Raw genomic sequence first — 17747 nt, forward strand, 5'->3', positions numbered from 1 at the left:
GCCACCCACCCCCACTCAGCCACCCAACCAGCCAGCCGTTCTGCTTCTCTCACTCTCCTCCTCTCTGCCTCACCACTTTCATAGTGCATCTTTTCTCTCATTTGCATTTGTTCCGCTTCCTTGTGACTTGTGTGAGTTCATGTAAAATAGCTGTGTGTGAAAATCAGATTGGAGAGGAGCACCCGGCCTGGATGATCAGACTGAAAATAGCAGGTGCACTGAGGAATTGGGCTGCTCAGGGTACAAGACTCTCTAAGCTGGATAAGTGTTACTGATTCAAATGAAAAAGCGAGACGGTAAGTGACTCCATTGTCTTTTACAGAATAGTTTATACTTTTTTAAACTGTTGCCCTTGAGTTTCTGCCTAGTTACGGCATGTTCTGGTTTCTTGTAATGTTATTCTTACCAACTCCCTGTGATGGCAACACCATGAGATATTTCCTCTTTTCTAATGTAACCTTTATAAAGTCAGAGCAACTGTTGGAAGTGAGATAAATAGAGTAGATGAGATCGAAACAAGTTTTTATTTTGATGGTTGTCTTTTTGCTAATGTTGTTATGAAGGCAGAAGCTGTGTCAGTACAGTTTGACTTATTTTTAAGACCTATCCAAACCAGGATGCAATTTTAAAAAGTCTTCAAATGCTTATAGAAGAAAGTTCCTGTTAATAATGAAAATGTTCTATGGCTCTCCAGCATGTTAAACAATATAACATATTTACAAAGATGTAGGGAAGTGTATTCCAGTAAGAGGGTAGATCTTAGTTACTGACTAAATAATGTTTTAAAAAAATAAATTGCACTCACACAGTGCTTTCCATTTACATAGATCTGAATATGAAAAGAAGCAAACTTTTCTTGTTCCTGGCGCCACACAAAGTATCCATGGGCATTCTCATTTTGTACAGCTAATAAAGGGTATGCTCCATGTCATCTGTGATTGTTTAGGGGAATTATGCAAAATCATCTCAATTATGCAAAATCATCATACATGTAAAGGCAGCATCACAGCAACAGGAAATGGAATTTGCTTCCCCTAAGATGAAGCAATTTATCTTTTCATGTAGGTGACTTCATGTTTTGATTCTGCATAAACATGACAATCTGTCACGAGACAAAGCTGCCACATGCTACTGTGGAAATCAAGGGTTATGGACTGTAATTGGTGAGGACTGGTGACAGAGGCAACAGCTAATGTCAGCAGGCACATTTCATTTGGGGAGATAAAGCCTCTGATATGAGTATCTGATCTCGCTACCTCACCCCTCTCCCGATGTGACTCACTCTCCTACATCATCCCCTGCTTCTCTCTACACGTTTCTCTCCATGATTTTGTCTCATCTCTCTCTCATTTATCTGCATTCACAATATTTCCTTAGAGTTGTATTCCTACACCGACTGCTATCGAATTTAAATGGCAGAGATTCAAATGCCTTTACTACTCTGTGCATCATCATTAACTGCTTTAGTACATTTATTAACTGCTTTTTCTTTGCTCCACTGATGCAATAACAAATTATTCTTCAGGAATAAAGAATATTTTCTTCTTTTAAAGCAAGGCCTTGAGACATCCCTGCTCACCTAGACACATTTACCAGTTTTGATCTGAGGTGAAGCCGAGGTCTAATGAAAACTCTTATCTTACAGGTAATTAGAGACCTGGCACTAGTACATCACGACAGCAGCAGTGTTACCATGGAGACTGGCAAGCCAGGATGTGCACCAGTGCACAACAACTCCACTGCAGCGCAGACAGAAAAAAGGATGGACATCCAGGCCCCGCTGACAGCTGTTTACATCCACACAATGCCTGCTCTGCCAGTACAGCCTTATCCGCAGCTTCCTGCAGCTGCACGGGAACCAGCCATACTCCATCTGGCCATGCCGCCGCTCTACTCCAAGGAGATGCTTCCCTTTCTGACTCTCCATATTGCTGGTGGGCTGCATTCTCCGCCAGGACTGAGTGTGGCAGCTTCCACTCCAACAGCCAGACCCAAATCAGCAGGAAAGCATTTGTGCCCTCACTGTGGACGGGACTGCATGAAGCCGAGTGTGCTGGAAAAGCATCTCCGCTGCCACACAGGGGAGCGGCCTTACCCCTGCACCATTTGTGGAGTTTCTTTTAAGACTCAGAGCAACCTCTACAAACATAAGCGTACTCAGGCTCATGCCCGCCTCTCATCTGAGTCAGATCAGAGCAGCCTGGGTAGCTTAGACAGCATGTACAGCTCCAGAGAGACTCATTCCTCCAGTCTGTCTCTGGATGAGCACAGCGAGGAGTCGGGCAGCAGGGAGAAGGATGCCACAATACCTGTTGCTGAAATTACCTGTCCAGCCAATACTACAGAGGTCTTTTCTATAAAGACACAAGGGTCAGTCTGTGAAAAAAAAGACTTGACCCCTGCAGGTCAAGTCCCAGATCCAAATGAAAGTGCAAAGGTAAGAAAAGTTGAGGAAAAACTGCGGATGAAAAATGAACAACCTCTTTTGACTGTTGGTCGACATCTTCCCCTTCGGAGACAGAAGGCCACTCTGTTCTCCAAACAGTGGGACAGCTCTGTATCCAGAGGAAAATCAAAGAGCCACGAGAGCACAGACTCAGGCTTCAGTGAAAGCAGCGACCACTACCCGAGCCCTGGCAGTGTTTGGCCTGACCACAGTTTGGATTCTCTCCCTGAATCCAATAAAGAGCATCTTGAAGAAACCACCAACACACACATGCCCTCAGATCCCAGCCAAGGTGCACAGGAGCCTAAAAACACTGCAAAGGAGCAGGAGCAGAAGACACTGGAGGAGCGAATATCGAAGCTGATTTCTGAGAATACAGCTGTTGTGGAGGACAAACAGCTGGAGAATGTAAGGCCACGGAAGACAGTTCTTTCAAAGCAGGGTAGCATTGACCTACCTATGCCTTACACGTACAAGGACTCTTTTCACTTTGACATGAGGCTCAGTAAGCCTCCAAACGTTGGGTTACAAAGAAACAGAAATCCTGGATTGTACAGCTCTGTGCCCACTCAGCACTCCATCACCATGGAGCATGTCCCCTTAACCCGCAGCAACTCCCTCCCTTTCAACGTCACCCTCCTGCAGCCCGAGGGCAGCATTCCATCCTCCTCCTATCAGGGCAATGTAACACTTGTTTGCAGGGGAAGCTCCGGCCAGATCAATCCAGCAGGTTTTGCAATCAAGCCTGTGAAACAACAGTCATCCACCCACCGCCCACTGGTCAGACAGACAGCCGTAGACTGCAACCACGCAACAGACGGTGTCTTCATGAATTCCTCTGTGGAGGAGGCAAGCACCGGCAGTCTCAGCTGCGATGGGGATGGTGGTGACATTTGTGGAGAGCCAAGCAACAGAAAGTTCCGGAGGAAGAAAGCACAGAAGTTTGCATACAACAAGTGGTACATGTATGGGGGAGGAACATTTAAGAAGCTCTACAATACAGAAAAAGGAGTTGATAACAATGTTAAAAAAGGCAGGAAATGTATTAACCCAGTACACAAGGCTTTCCAGGGACCACAAAAAAAGTTGTCAACTGATTATAAAGAGACAGTTACATCAAGTTCAACGAGTAGCAGGACAACAGTGTGCCATCCTGGCTGCCCTCCTACGAAGCTATCTCTTGTTTCTACTGTGGATTTTAATACAAGAACTAGCCAGCTTTATTCATCGTGCAGCTCTCTTAAGACTCCAATCCAGAGAAATATGTCTTTGTCCATACTATCATTATCTTCAACTGGATCGCTGATGAGCCAAAAAACAGACAGCAAGAGCAGCGGCGAGGCAGGGACAGACGAAAAAAACACTGATCCTGTCTCTCAGCTCTGTGAGGCTCATTTTCCCTCCTATATGAAAAAGCAGAGAACTGATGACAAAATCATTTGCCCGCTTCAGATGAAGGCCACCCCAAACACACTGACTCACCCCACTCCCTCTGTGACTTGCAGTGCACCTCAGCAGGAGACAAATTTCAGTTATATCAACTTCCAGAAACACCAAAAACACACTCAGCTAAAAGGAGCTCTCTTCTCGCCATGCATAATCAATGCAAATGCACCGTCAGTTAGCACCCCGCCAGCCACTTCCATCCCCTCCGATGCCAAGACCAGCTTCCTGCCGAAGTACCAGCTCAAGTTACCCAATGCTGCTGAACCTGATTCAAATACTTCACCACATGTTGTGGGTAAACCAATAGGAACTGATAGCAGCACTTCCACCTCTCAGGCTCAGCAAACCTCGCCCTCATTCACAACTCTTGAAAAGAACTTTAGTGATCCTGTCACATCACCATTGATGCAAGGTTGTGATTTCACAAAGACAAATGCTTTTAATTCCACACAACTTCGCTTACCGTGTACAACCACAACCCATTGTCAACCTGAAACATCAAGATTCAACGAAAATGTGACATCTAGTCTACCGGTGGTGCACAGGCAAATAGCAGCAACCACAATAACCACAGCATGCCTAAAAGATTATCAGGAAGGATTATGCAGCACATCAACACAGCCTTCGAAATCTGCACTTGTGCAGTTTCCTGGACCTGTTGCACCTGTGGTTGTGAACTTTCCTCCTATGCCTATGACCACAGTGAGAAATCAAACATCTGCTGCTGCCATTAAAACCTTCTCACAATGTCAACTTAACTCTAACCCTTCTCTGTCACATTCACAACTCTTGCCAGAACCACACCAGGTACACCCTGTAAACAGAGCACATTCCAACCTAAACTCGCCAAAAGTAACTTGTAACATCGTATCATATGACCAGGTGCAACCAGCTGCTCAGAATGTGTTTCACGTTCACACGGCAGATCTCCAGATCTGCCTTCAGATCATATCTGACGAGCAGCTGGCTCTCATTGAACCACAGATTGAGCGGCAAGCGGATAGCAGCCACTCACAGAGACGGGACATGGAAGCTTTGGACCCTGAAGAGATCCAAAACAAAGCTCAAAGCACTGTCGCCAAGGGAAATAACAATGCGAGAAGTGACCACCGACAGCTGGGATATCAGTTGGACAAAAGTGAATCTTTACCCACACTTAACATGGAGGGAATAAAACATCCACTGTCTGCCCACTTTAGGGAAGCACAGCCAAATATCCACACGACAGAACACAGAAATTCCTGTCAGGCTACAGAATCAGCTGAAGCTAAGCCTCCTGAAGTTCCAGGCTTTATGTTACACTCACACAAATGCAGTCATGTGAACACAGCCACAGAGGCTCTGAGCTCTGCAGCCGATGTCATGTCAACTGCTGCTTCCCTTGAAGGTGGACAGTTAGGGAGGGGCCAAGCTTCAGAGGAGGAACAAGCCCTTTCTCTGAACCACTGTGCTGAGGAGCAACTATTGCTGGACACGAGTGTCAGTCAAGGTGGATTGCAACCACTGTCTGGCCAACAAAAGCTCAGAATGACCTGTCTTTCGCCCAACACAGTAAATCAGAAAAGCTTGAAAAGTGAACTACTGGGCAAGAAACCCCATCATGGAGCCTCATGTGATGCTAACATAATGAAAGCCAAGTGTGAGGCCTCTGCATTCAAAAGCAGCAGGTTAGAAAGTGGAGAAGCGCTCCCCTCTCTGCAGGGTAAGCTCAGTCTGGCCTTTGGTGCTGCATGTGCAAATGAACTCTCTGGGTCCATCAATAAATGCAAATCTCCAAGACGGTCGAACCCACAATCCATCTGCTACAGTAATCCCTTAGAACCTATGTCATCAGAGACTCTGAATCCGTCGAAACATGAAAAGAGGGGCTGTGACAGGGAGGGACCTTCGGACAATTCTGTCGCTTTACTGGAAATGACTATCTGTGATTCACAGGATGTAATCTGTTCAGCCAACTCAGAAAAACAAGTGTCTCTGTTTACTTCAGTGTCTTCTAACATCCAGGATGAAAGACCTAAAGACATACCAGCCGTGCTTCCAAGTAGTCAGAGCACTGCTGCAGGTATATATTCCAATTTTAATGATTTTTAAAATTTAGATTGTCTTCATAAAGTTCAGTGGGTGCAATGTTATGTGTATTGAACTAACTCTGTTCTTGACGCATTTTGGATTTTAACATCTATGAGAGTAAAGAGCAATCTTCAAAGGTGTTTGATGGTAAACACGTCGATTGCAAACTGTTGTTTTAAATAGTCCCCTAATTCTAGGACAATGCAGCAATGACCCTATCACAGAATCTATAGTACACATATGGCAACCAGTGTAGATGAGTGATATGTTGCTGAGCGGCCTCACCAGTTACTTGATTTCTCTCCAAGTGATCATGAAAAATACAATTCTCAGCCTCAGGTTCACTGTGCAGAGCTTTTTTTAAAAAAGGTCCCACATTACCCATTTAGACTATAACACCATAGGCATTGCTTAGTTTCTGATGCAACACTTTATTGTGTTTGCTTTCACTGACACGTTTCAGTCAGAGCAAATTTCAAGACCACAAGATGGCAGCACATGACAACAGGTCTGTAGAATGAAGCCTTCATCTGAACTTGTTATTGAGTACTACTGATAAATCAAAGAGGCATTTGTGAAATAAATGAAAAGCCATATCAGAAATAATCAAGTGGAGGTTTGCTTAAAAAATCTCTCTGTGGGGAAATAAAATGAGCTGCCTCAAGTTCCATGTTGCCTATCATGATGACATGTGAGCTGCCTATTTAGCATTCACAGAGAAAAAGGTAGAGTCCTGCCAGATTGGACAGTGTAATTTGATCCCTACCACAGCACAAAACAGCAGTTTACCCTCTCTGTAATTTAAAGGAGCCGGAGATTTCAGACAATGACAGAGTTAAAAGGTCATCCCAGGGATCACAGGAAAACTAAAAGACATCCATCCACTAACTTTTGGCTAAACTGAAACAACAATCTAAGGCCCTGTTCATAACTGGCAGAGAGAGAAAGAGAGAGAGATAGAGACTGTGTGTTGCCAGATGCGGCGCGATCCACTGCCAACTGTGGCCTGAGTGATCAGATCTCAATGCATCCACAACACACCTGTCCTTAGATCTGTACACTCAGATCTCCCAAGTTGCATGTCAATGCCAGTTATGAACATTGCCTAAGTTTCTAGTTTTCCTCACTGTAAAAATTGTTTTTGCAAAATTGTTTAGCAAAATATTCTAGACAGTATATTTTTCTCTAAAAAGAAAAAAATATACTGTCTAGCATATTTTGCATTAAAGGAATCTAATTTTGAGGAAATATATCTAACTTTGACTAATGACATATTCCAACTAATAATGAGTAATATTTTTAAAAGTAGCTGTATAATGATTGTAAACTACCCCCAACATAATTGAGAGTAAGAGGCGGCCACCTGCAAAACCCCCTAATTTCAAAATCCTATGAAATATAATCAATTCAAGTTTGTTCATCTGTTTTTTATTCATTGGAAAAGAGTGCTGCTTGGCTTTTAGAACAGAACCTGGTGCTTCACATTTGACAAATTAGTAGAACCATGGCCTGGTCTATTGTGCTGCTACAATAACTGGAGTATTCCTTTTTTGACAGTATATTACTGAAAAAGCCAGAACTCAATCGAAAATTGCATTTGTAAATGATTGATCCATAATCCTATGATGAGTCTGTGTGACTGAAAATGTCTTGTCCTGAATGACAGATGATGTATTTTCCTGACTCCTGAATGTATAAATCATTATAATAATAATAAAAAGCAACCAAAAAATGATGTTAATCTAGGACAAAGTTAATTGATTTAAGATCTTTCAGTGGCTTGAATTTAACACTATTTTTAAGAATTCTAGACAAGCAAAATTGTCTCATCCCACCTTCATCTTTTTTTTTGCTTGATATAGGACAATTTAATTACATTTGAGAATATGAGACTTAATTCTTTTAGGGTTGTGTTTGCGGTGTTCGAAAGAGTTCAGGCTATGGTAGTCAGGGAAATTTCTTCACGGTAAAGCAAATCTTTCTGCAGTTCATCATTAGTTCTGCCAGGTTAGGGCTCTAGCCACTAGCCTATGACAGCATTTTCAAAGTCACTGTGAGAAGATCTTTATCCTTTATCTGCTGTCCACTCTCTCCTGCCTTTGTTTTCAGGGAAATTAAATCTGATAAGCATGAAAATTGTGGACTCACCCACCCTAAAGAACACAACTGCTTTTCATTTGTTTTTCTTCCCTGTAGGGTTTATGGATGGAGACTGCCTGGCGAGATGTGCAGCCCAGAAGCTGCAGACACGTGGACCTGTAGGTACCCCTGGGCAGTCGGATAGCATGGATTGGAGGCCACAGCTGAGCCAAGAGGCTGGAGAGACAATCCACCAAAGAATAGATGGGCAGGGTGGTGGAGGAGTGATGAGAGAGGATGAGGCCAGGGTAATTAAGAGGGACCAGGCGCCAGGACAGTGGGGCAACACCAGGTCTAACTGCGGATACACAGTTTTATCAGATATGACAAAGCCAGAGGTGAGACTGAACTTCTTTCTTTCTTTCTTTTTTTGCTGTTTCGTAGATTAGGTGTAAACTGAACCCCTAGATTCTACTTCAAGTGTCTCTCCCAGCACATTTTAAAATGCAACAGAGGAGTGAAGGAGCTGCGACTGTGGGAATATGTGGCCTTGTGGCTTAGAAGTGTATAATAATGAGGGTCAGGGCACAGATGAGACTGACTGACCCCTGCTCAGTTTAATATGGACAGAATCAGAGCCAGTCATGCTCAGAGCACTGACAGTCAGTTGAAAGAAATTTATGGTCCTGTGAGGGAGTCACTCAGTTGTGTGTGTGTGTCAGTAGGTAACCATAGCTTGTTCTTCGTCACAGTTATCTGCGGGCCCGTGTATTACAGTTAATGCCACTGCAGATAAATACATTTCTTTCATATACAATGTTTTGTCTGCATTTATGCTGTACATTGTCTGGGATTGTTAAAGTGTCAGGCTGGATATCCTGAGTCCCAACAAATATATGTCCTGTCCGAAAATTAATGACAGTTAATTTGTTGAAATCAAAATAATAAAAATTGTAATATCATACTAGTTTCCTCTGTTTACATAGACATTTTTGTTCAATCTCATTGTAGAACATAGATTATCTATAACAAAGATGTGGCATTACAAGCTGGTACATATGGTATATTCTCCCTTTGTCCTCTGGTGTCATTGCAAAAGAAAACAATTCAAATTAGCACTATTCATACTACTTAGCACTATTTTGCTACTCATTTTTATCTGCTATCTTAATATCCCATGTCAACCCATCAAAAATGGGTCCAATATTTACTTTGGTGACTATGGGGCAAAGGAATCAGTCATAATTTGTCTGCACGTTTACTTCTCCATTGGTGTGAACAAACTCAGGACCAGCTGCTCTTCTCTTAAAGGCTATTTATCCTATATATTTTTAAATAAAGCCCTGTTCAGTGAAGATATTTTAAGACTGCTTTAACAAGTTGGACATTTGTTTCAGATTTAAAGGAAATAGAATTGAAATAACCAGATTGGACAACTCACCGTTACCTTTCACTTCACACACATTTTTGTGCAACAGTTTGGGCTGTTCTCCTCACTAACAAAGACCATCTGGATGTTTGCCTGTGACTTTTGACCGCAGTGCCCCAGTATCAGCATACTTAAGCAACGTCATCCCTTCTTCCAGAGTTTATCATATCAGGTTCATAACCTTCTCTCCTCTTTCCAATATTTTTGCCACTGAAGCTCCATTTTTTCCCCTCCCTTGCAAGTAATAAAGCATTCATGTTTCTGCAACAGAGCTTGCACATCAATAATTCAATTTCCTTCGCCACTTTGTCGGAAATTTTATTTCCCTTAACCCCAGGTGTCCAGGTATTCACAAAACAGAGTCATGACAATATTGTTGAGGCTTATCAAATAGCAAAACATATCAAGGTGATGGCCTCTGATGTCGCATCTATCAAAGCCAACAGTGCAGCTGCAGAGTCTGAACAGATGACACTTTGAGGGGAGTTGACCACATCCATCCAGCACATGGCCTATAAACTTGCCAGTAGCTCATTTTTTAAAATAAATTAATAAAATAAAATACATCAGATTTGTAGATACTCTGCTGGATCTAAAAATTAAACTCGTACCTCCCTATTACAGTGACTGAGTCCTTAGATCTGCGCTTTCTCTTTGTGTAATTGAGTAAACGTGACTACGTGGAAGCTTTTTACTCCATTCATATTTGAACAAGGAAAGATAAATATGCCTCAGTTTGATGGGGTAAGCAAGAAAGGGACAGAAGACCAGACAGGCCCAATCACACTGTCTTGCTGAACGTGCAATGTTTAAAGCAAAATTCATGCAGTGAAGGAACTGCAACTGCTTGTATTTGCCTATAAATTCCTAATTTTGAAGCAGAGCTGTATTTAGATCACTAAACCACTTAACTTAAAGCTACAGTTTGTAATATTTAGAAGAACTTATTCACAGAAATTAAATATATTGTCCATAATTGTGTGTTCATATATACCTGCACAATGAACCAATGTTTTTTCGTAAACTTTGAATGAGTTAAATATAGCAACGTTAGGGGGCCCCGACCGGAAATGGAATTAGCAGTGTGCCACCATAAAGTGTCCCCTGTCGATTTATCAGTTGGTTGCGGTTTGCAACTTTACCACCAGATCCCGCCAGAAAAGTACAAAATTTACACACTGGGGCTTTAAACCACTTGTTAATCCCCAGTTGGTTTCTCGTGATTGCTAGTTTTTCCTCACCTCCTTCAAAGTGATAAAAAGCTAATATGGAAAACTCGCAAACATGGAAGTTATCTTTTATCCATTTACACAACCAGAGATGTGAAGACCATGTCTCTTTCTAAGGGACACTCATACGTAGAGAGATACGTAAAGATTTAAAGGAGGAATTTTCTTCTTGAAGGTTAAGATCATGAATTTACTTACACTAGACTAATCCTAAATCCCTATACCTCGGGACAATCTTGTCTTAGGACTTTTTAGTTTGACAAAACAAATGATCAATATTTCCCCCTCTAACATCATCACAAATTAAGACTTCCCAAAAATCTAGGTGAACTTATTGAAAGATGAAATGAATCATTACATTGTCCATGTTCCGTTTTCATTGTCAATATTTTTATTGAACTTTTTTTTCGGAAAAGTGGTGGGATTGAACTCAGAACCTTAGCCCCTGACATGTTAATACAACCGCACTAACCACTGAGCCATGCAAGTATTTTTTCCTCCATGCTGCACAAGTTTGTATATTTCTCGAGATTAAACACAACAGTAAAGGCCTAATAACGGCCCAATATTTTTTAACATCAGTTGCAGTAAGAGTAGCTGAGTACAAAAATGTATTTCATGTTTGCAATTTAAGAATTAAGGCAGAATATGTAAGTGGACGAAAAGGGAAGGAAAGGGCCACCCTGTAGTTTAAATTGCTGTGAAAGAAGATGTTTATATTTTCAGAGAGAGGAGCCCTGTGGCTACATTTTAGTGTTTTCAACACTTTACTCAAAATTGAAACACTGTGGGCTGAGTTATTTTTCTGATCCAGAAAAAAACACAGCTCCATACCCCAGGTGTTCACATGACACACTGATGAACCCTCATAACTTCTGTAAAAGCTGTCATCAAGGTTGACACTGCTCCAAACTAACATTTAAGAGCTAATTAAATGTTTGAATGACATTTATAGGACAAACCATACAGGACTAGATATGCGGCAAGGCTTTGCTATAGTTATAATACAAGGAAATAAAGTAATCACTGAAGATATTGGAAGTGAGTTCTGGCGCCTGCTTGTGCTGAGTAGTAGGGATTGAACTCTGCAACTCTGATAAAGAAGCTATGGTGTTAACCACTAGACACTCAAAGCTTTTGTATTTCAGCATTGAAAGAATTTAATACAATGAAGTGGAGACAGGACAATGACTGTATTATAGTGATGTGTGATGGTAATATTCCTCCTCATATTCTTCTTTTATTAACAGGGAGAAGCTACAGAGGTCAAGGTGGATTCCTTTAAAAACTCTTGCCTATCTGAGCACCATCCTCAGCATCTTTCCCAGACGCACTCAGGAATGTCTGAGTATCCTCCACAGAGCTCTCAGCAAACTCCAAGCACATCAAATAACCTTAATTTATCAGCCAGCGGCAGTCAGACTAGTCTTTTCAGTTCTCCACAGCCCCCACTGGAAATGAACAACTTGTATTTCTCACAACAACACTGGGAAAGCAGCACCACCCATAACCAACAAACACAGATCTTATGGGAATCAAATTCAAGTGAACTTAGCAACACACAGGCCCAATTCAAAGAAACACAAAGTGTTTTTTCACAAGTTGAGTCCAGCCCTCAGCTCACAACATTTTCACACCAGGACCAAAAGCAGCAAGGAAATACTGAAGGTAACAAAAGCCCGGCATTATGCCATGACACATTAGAAACTCACAAAAACCCAAGGCTCTCGCCTGATATCAAAACACCATCCACCACACAGCACTGCCAAGTTTCTCGTTCTCTTCAAGTTGGTAGAGCGTCTGCTGGATGGACGGGAAACACCCAGGCGTCAAACACCAATATACTGGGTAATAATATTGGGGCCCCATTAAATCCCTTTACATACCCAGAGCCCGAGCAGGACAACAAGGATCTAGCACCGGATGATTACATGACGCACAGCAGTAACTCTGGGAGACCTGACATTACCAACAAATACCAGCCTTTATTCTTGGCTGGTCAGCTTCAAGGGTACCAACCAGCTGAGAGCCTGACTAGTGGATTGAGGCCTGTGCAAAGCTGCCAGGACTATCGAGAAGAAACCAGCAGTAGTGACGATGAAGGGAAGCTTATCATTGAGCTTTAGGGGAAATGTGAGCCTATGGAATGCCATTTGAATTTATATTTGCAGTAGATTCATATATTTTTCCATAGCAAAATTGACTCGGAAGCAGAGATAATATCAATGGCTGAGTTGACTGAGTTAAATAAAATAAATAAAAATATTAACCCTAACCCAAAACGAAAAAAATACTTATTGTTATTCAAGTTGTTTGACTTCAATATATTTACCCCACTACAAATAATACACTTAAAGGTCAGTGGGCACCTCTGCTGCATTCATATTTGAGTGTAATTAAAATTGGCCAAGTGAGAAAAACTGCTGGCGTAAAGAATGTCAGGTACAACATCTACTACATGGCAAAAACCATCAGAGAAGTCAATAAACCAGTCACAAAAAAGCTGCACAGTCACTATTTGGGGCAGCTGTGGCTCAGGAGATAGGGATGGTCATCCACCAACCTAAAGGTTGGTGGTTCGATCCCTGATTCCCCCAGTCTGCGTGCCGATGTGTCCTTGGGCAAGACGCCAAACCCTAAATTTCCTCGGATGCTACTTCCGGCAGCATATGAATGTGACATATAAAGTCTGGTATAGCCTGGCATATACACTCAAATGTGTATTAGTCCAAGAAATATCCAAGAGGCGTTACCAACGGACGCAGACCAGACTGCCTCCAGATGCAATCAGATCGATGAATCATGTGACGTCTCTTGAGTGACGCGAAAATGTCAACAGACAGCAGAGCAGAGAGGAGATGCCTGTGATGATGATTCCACAATGTCTATGAATGAGTGTTGCCGTTTTTGTTGGAGAATTTTGAAATGATATGATACTTTTAATCAAATGCTAGTTCATTAGTGTCATGCCTTGGTTGTTTACAAAAGTGTCTTCTCTCTGCGTCATGGTACTAACCCCGCCCATTACCAGATAATCGGTAATGGGCGGGGTTAGTACCATGATAAACTGGTTTATTGACTTCTCTGATGGTTTTTGCCATGTAGTAGATGTTGTACCTGACATTCTTTACGCAAGATTTCTGCTGGTGCGAAATCACTTTCCAATGGAGGGGATCCAGACCATAGTCTGGCAGAGCAAATGAAAAGAGCTCCCTGAATTCGTCTGGATCCCAGGCTACCCCTAAATATTAGCACTGCATAAATGTGTGTTGATGGGTGAATGTGACTTTTGCTAAAGCACTTTAAGTGGTCAATAAACTAGAAAAGTGTTATATAAATACAGTCCATTTACCATTTCTGGCCCCACGCTTGCTAGAAGAACATTTATCAAAACAGAAAAGTGTCAATGACATGTAAGCTGCTTCCCAATTCAGGGACCGCCCCTTACTGAGGATGAAGCCTACACTGCCAATGGAGGCCATTGCCTTTGTCGTCCACGTAGACCTCGACGGCCGAACCAAAATGAAAAATACTGTTAAAAGTAATTTACATGTGCAGTGGTTTGGATTGGATAAAAATATGACCTATAAGTACAGTGTTGTATGGATGTGGAGTAAAATATAAGTAATAAATATGAAACATAAATACACATAAATATATATACACACAAACATATATATGTACACATATACATATACACTACCATACATACAGAAAAAGACAGACATTAAATATCTAGCTATTGTTCATTGAACAGTTTTTTTTCTTCTTTCTTTAAACCAGTCCAGTTTTATAAAGTGAAACAAAACACAACAATGTTACTCAGTTTTCCTTCACGCCAACGTCAGGTTTGTATAATCAACTTTTTCACAACTTGTCGTATGTTCACGTTCGATATATGGATTTAAAATGAGATACATATTACCAATAAAATCACCACAGTCAAATGACACATAAGTCTACCTTTGAACCTCCTAAAGTAGAGAATGTAGGTTTTGAGAGCTTTTGTTTCAAAGGATGTATGAAACAGAAGCAGTAAAATACAGCATCTCCAAAAATCATCATGTTACATGATATTTTTAACAATTTTTAAGGCCCTCTGCTTTTCTAAACATGTGTACCCTTAGCTACACATTAAATTTAGATATAATTGAAGGCTGATACATTTAAAAGTGTATTCTCCGTTCACCTTATCATTGGTCATCATTATCTCCCTTCTAAAACTAGGTTGGGTCTGAAAGGTTTTTGTCCTGCACTAATTGTCTGTTAACATGTGATAACATCAATACATGAAATGAAATTTTTCATTTAAGAATAACACACTATCACTTGAAAACAGCATAGCTATTTGTCTGTTAGCAGTGACTGCTGGCTTCAGGTCTTTGCTGCATGGCCACACAAGTGTTGACAGAAATCTTGTGGCCCTTTCTGCTATTTAACCCAACAGATGCGATTACTTCTTTCCCCAGAAATGCTGTGGGACTTCAGTTCGGCTGACACACATGCTTACACACATCTGTCATTAGTTGTGTCTGCCTTCCCACACTCACTCACTCTCTCAATAATTGTAGTCTGTCACACTCTCTAGCCTTCGCACCTGTGTGTGTGATTCATGTTCACGTGCTGCCAGATACCCATCAAGTGGATCTCAGCTGCCAATCAGATCAACCAGGCATTGGCTGGAATGGCATGACCCCTTTCCCAGTCTGGGTTTTGTAATGAGTCAGCAGCTATGACAAGACACCGGAGCTCATGTAACAGGAAATGGGCGGATGTGAACATTTCTGTACATAAATCCACAGGTATGACTCATCTTCACTCCTCAGCCCATTAGTGGCCATAAAACCTTTTGGACTTGAGATAGTGCTGAATGAGGTTTTTGTCGGGTGAAGTTGTTCAGGCCTGTTGATATGTTATAATGTAATCATAACTGACAAAGCAAATGTAGAAAAATAAGAGGTAGGCTACATTAAACTGTACTCTTAACCATTTTATTTTATGTCATTTTAGTTTTTGCCAAAGACCTTTCGCTGTTATTTCTATGGAAATCAAGCCAGTCAACTACACGAATGACAGTGGTTTATTGTTGAATCTCTTAGTAAAACACAACACATTGTTTACGGGTTGTTCAAATTGTCCCAGAATCTAAAACTGAATTGATGTAAGCTGTACTGTATTGACAGCTTACTTACAACTTCAACTTGTTGTTAGCGGTGCATGCAAGCTCAGTGATTGGATGTTTTTCTTCAACGTTACTTTTATCAAATAAACACATATTTTCCAGTGCAGTTTTTCATCTTTTGTACTGATGATTCAATCAGGTCACACTGATCAAAGTTGAAGAAGTCCTCCAACTTGTAAGATGTAACATTGTCTTTTACTTCCAGAAAACAATGTGCATGATGAATAAATCCATCACTTTATTAGGCTCTTGTGTGGACTCTACTCACATCAGCAGATATACTCATATTTTCCATCTTTCAATCCTACATGCTTTAAATCAACCTCAGGTAGCGTCATCACCATTAATCCAGAGAGAAAGGCAGTAGCACTTAAAGGGGCAGTTAGAGATTCTAAGATTCAATTTCCTCACCATCCACTAGATGTCAGTTCTCTGTGCGCAGAAATATATATATATATATATATATATATATATTTTTTGTTTCACTTCAGCCCTGGCTCTGTAAATCGAAAACAAATCAAATAGTGCAGACCACACCACACAACACTGTGTGTGCAGGTTGTAAACATCACTCCCCGACACCTTAAGAGACGTGCTAGTGGATGACGCTACCACTGTACTACGAAGCAGGATTTGCGGTTATCTAGGTAACTTCAGGTTAATCTCTGGGTTTTCCATCCTACAAAGTCTTTTCTCTTCTTACCAGGGTTAATCACCATGGTAACTTATACTGAACAGCCAGCAGGTTAACTTCGATATAAGAGATTAAAACCTGTCAACAGCCAAACTACTGATCAATAAGATCACTGGAAACCAGTCATCATTCTTCAGGATCCTGACTGGGACTGAAGAATTTCACAGGAAAAGGAAGTGAAGCAATACAAGGAAATGGAAAGAAAACACAAACGCAGGGATAACAAAGGTAAATCAATAAAGGCCAAGACACACTAAGAACACTACAGAAGAGATCCTCCGGGATCATAACACTCAGTTGGGGGCAGAACATCTGCCTCGACCGGTTCGATTGAGAGGAGAAAAATGGGGGAGAAAGGTGACGAGGGTGGAAAGAGGGGGAGAGGAGATAGAGAGAGAGAGAGAGGGGACAGTTGTATAACCGTTGCTTTAATTTCTACCAGACTGATACATATAATTACAAAAATAATACTGACACTTATAGATGCAGATGTTGTATAATAATAATTATTATATAATAATAATAATAATATTTATAATAATAATAACGGATTTGGATCCTGCAGCTCTGGAGTCAAAGAAACACTAGGAGAGAGAAAACACAGTTAGTGACATGTAATGTAAATATATGGGGGCAGAGAGAGAGAGAGAGAGAGAGAGAGATGCTCATGATGGTAAAGAATGATTGAGTGTAATCTTGTTGCTGTTCTAGACTTTTCATGTGTCTACTCTGGTATTAAAACAGAGTTTCTATCTAAACAGAGGGAGAGTTATTCACTCTCCGCTAAATAAATCCATAGATTAATATTTAAGATCATTTGAATGCAATAAAGATGATTTGATTCCCGACAGTCATTTTAGTTTATTTTTCTATCAATGCAGCTCGGAACAACATGAGTAGACTGTGGCAATTAATAGTTACAAAATCTAAATACTATCTATTTTATTAGAACAATGATCCACACACTGATCAATATTTCTCATGATCATGAATGAACAGTTGGGCGTGATTGATCTCATCACACATTTACGTCTTCTCTCCTCTGCTTCAGCAGCAGACACAGTCTGACATCACTTCAGCTTCTTTTCATAATAGTTTGATCATCGTCAGACAAAAGGGCAAACATATTTACACAATAGTAAACTTTTTAAATTCCTGTCCTTATTTACATG

General features: G+C 41.1%; 1 protein-coding gene across 1 annotated transcript; it reads left to right on the forward strand.

The window, feature by feature from the left end:
* znf831 (zinc finger protein 831) lies at positions 1 to 16122 on the forward strand. Its single transcript, XM_035630767.2, has 4 exons — positions 1 to 296; positions 1646 to 5954; positions 8159 to 8439; positions 11950 to 16122. The coding sequence occupies exons 2-4, from the start codon at positions 1694 to 1696 to the stop codon at positions 12823 to 12825; spliced, it is 5418 nt and encodes a 1805-aa protein (XP_035486660.2). The 5' UTR covers positions 1 to 296; positions 1646 to 1693; the 3' UTR covers positions 12826 to 16122.
* Positions 16123 to 17747: the final 1625 nt, after the last annotated feature.

Source organism: Scophthalmus maximus, chromosome 6, assembly GCF_022379125.1.
Source record: "Scophthalmus maximus strain ysfricsl-2021 chromosome 6, ASM2237912v1, whole genome shotgun sequence".
Classification (NCBI taxonomy): Eukaryota; Metazoa; Chordata; class Actinopteri; order Pleuronectiformes; family Scophthalmidae; genus Scophthalmus; species Scophthalmus maximus.

Coding starts and splice junctions, on each gene's coding strand:
- znf831 (XM_035630767.2), top strand. CDS start 1,694: ATGGAGACTGGCAAGCCAGGATGTGCACCAGTGCACAACAACTCCACT. Junction 5,955..8,158: donor TAGTCAGAGCACTGCTGCAG/GTATATATTCCA, acceptor TCTTCCCTGTAG/GGTTTATGGATGGAGACTGC. Junction 8,440..11,949: donor CAGATATGACAAAGCCAGAG/GTGAGACTGAAC, acceptor TTTTATTAACAG/GGAGAAGCTACAGAGGTCAA.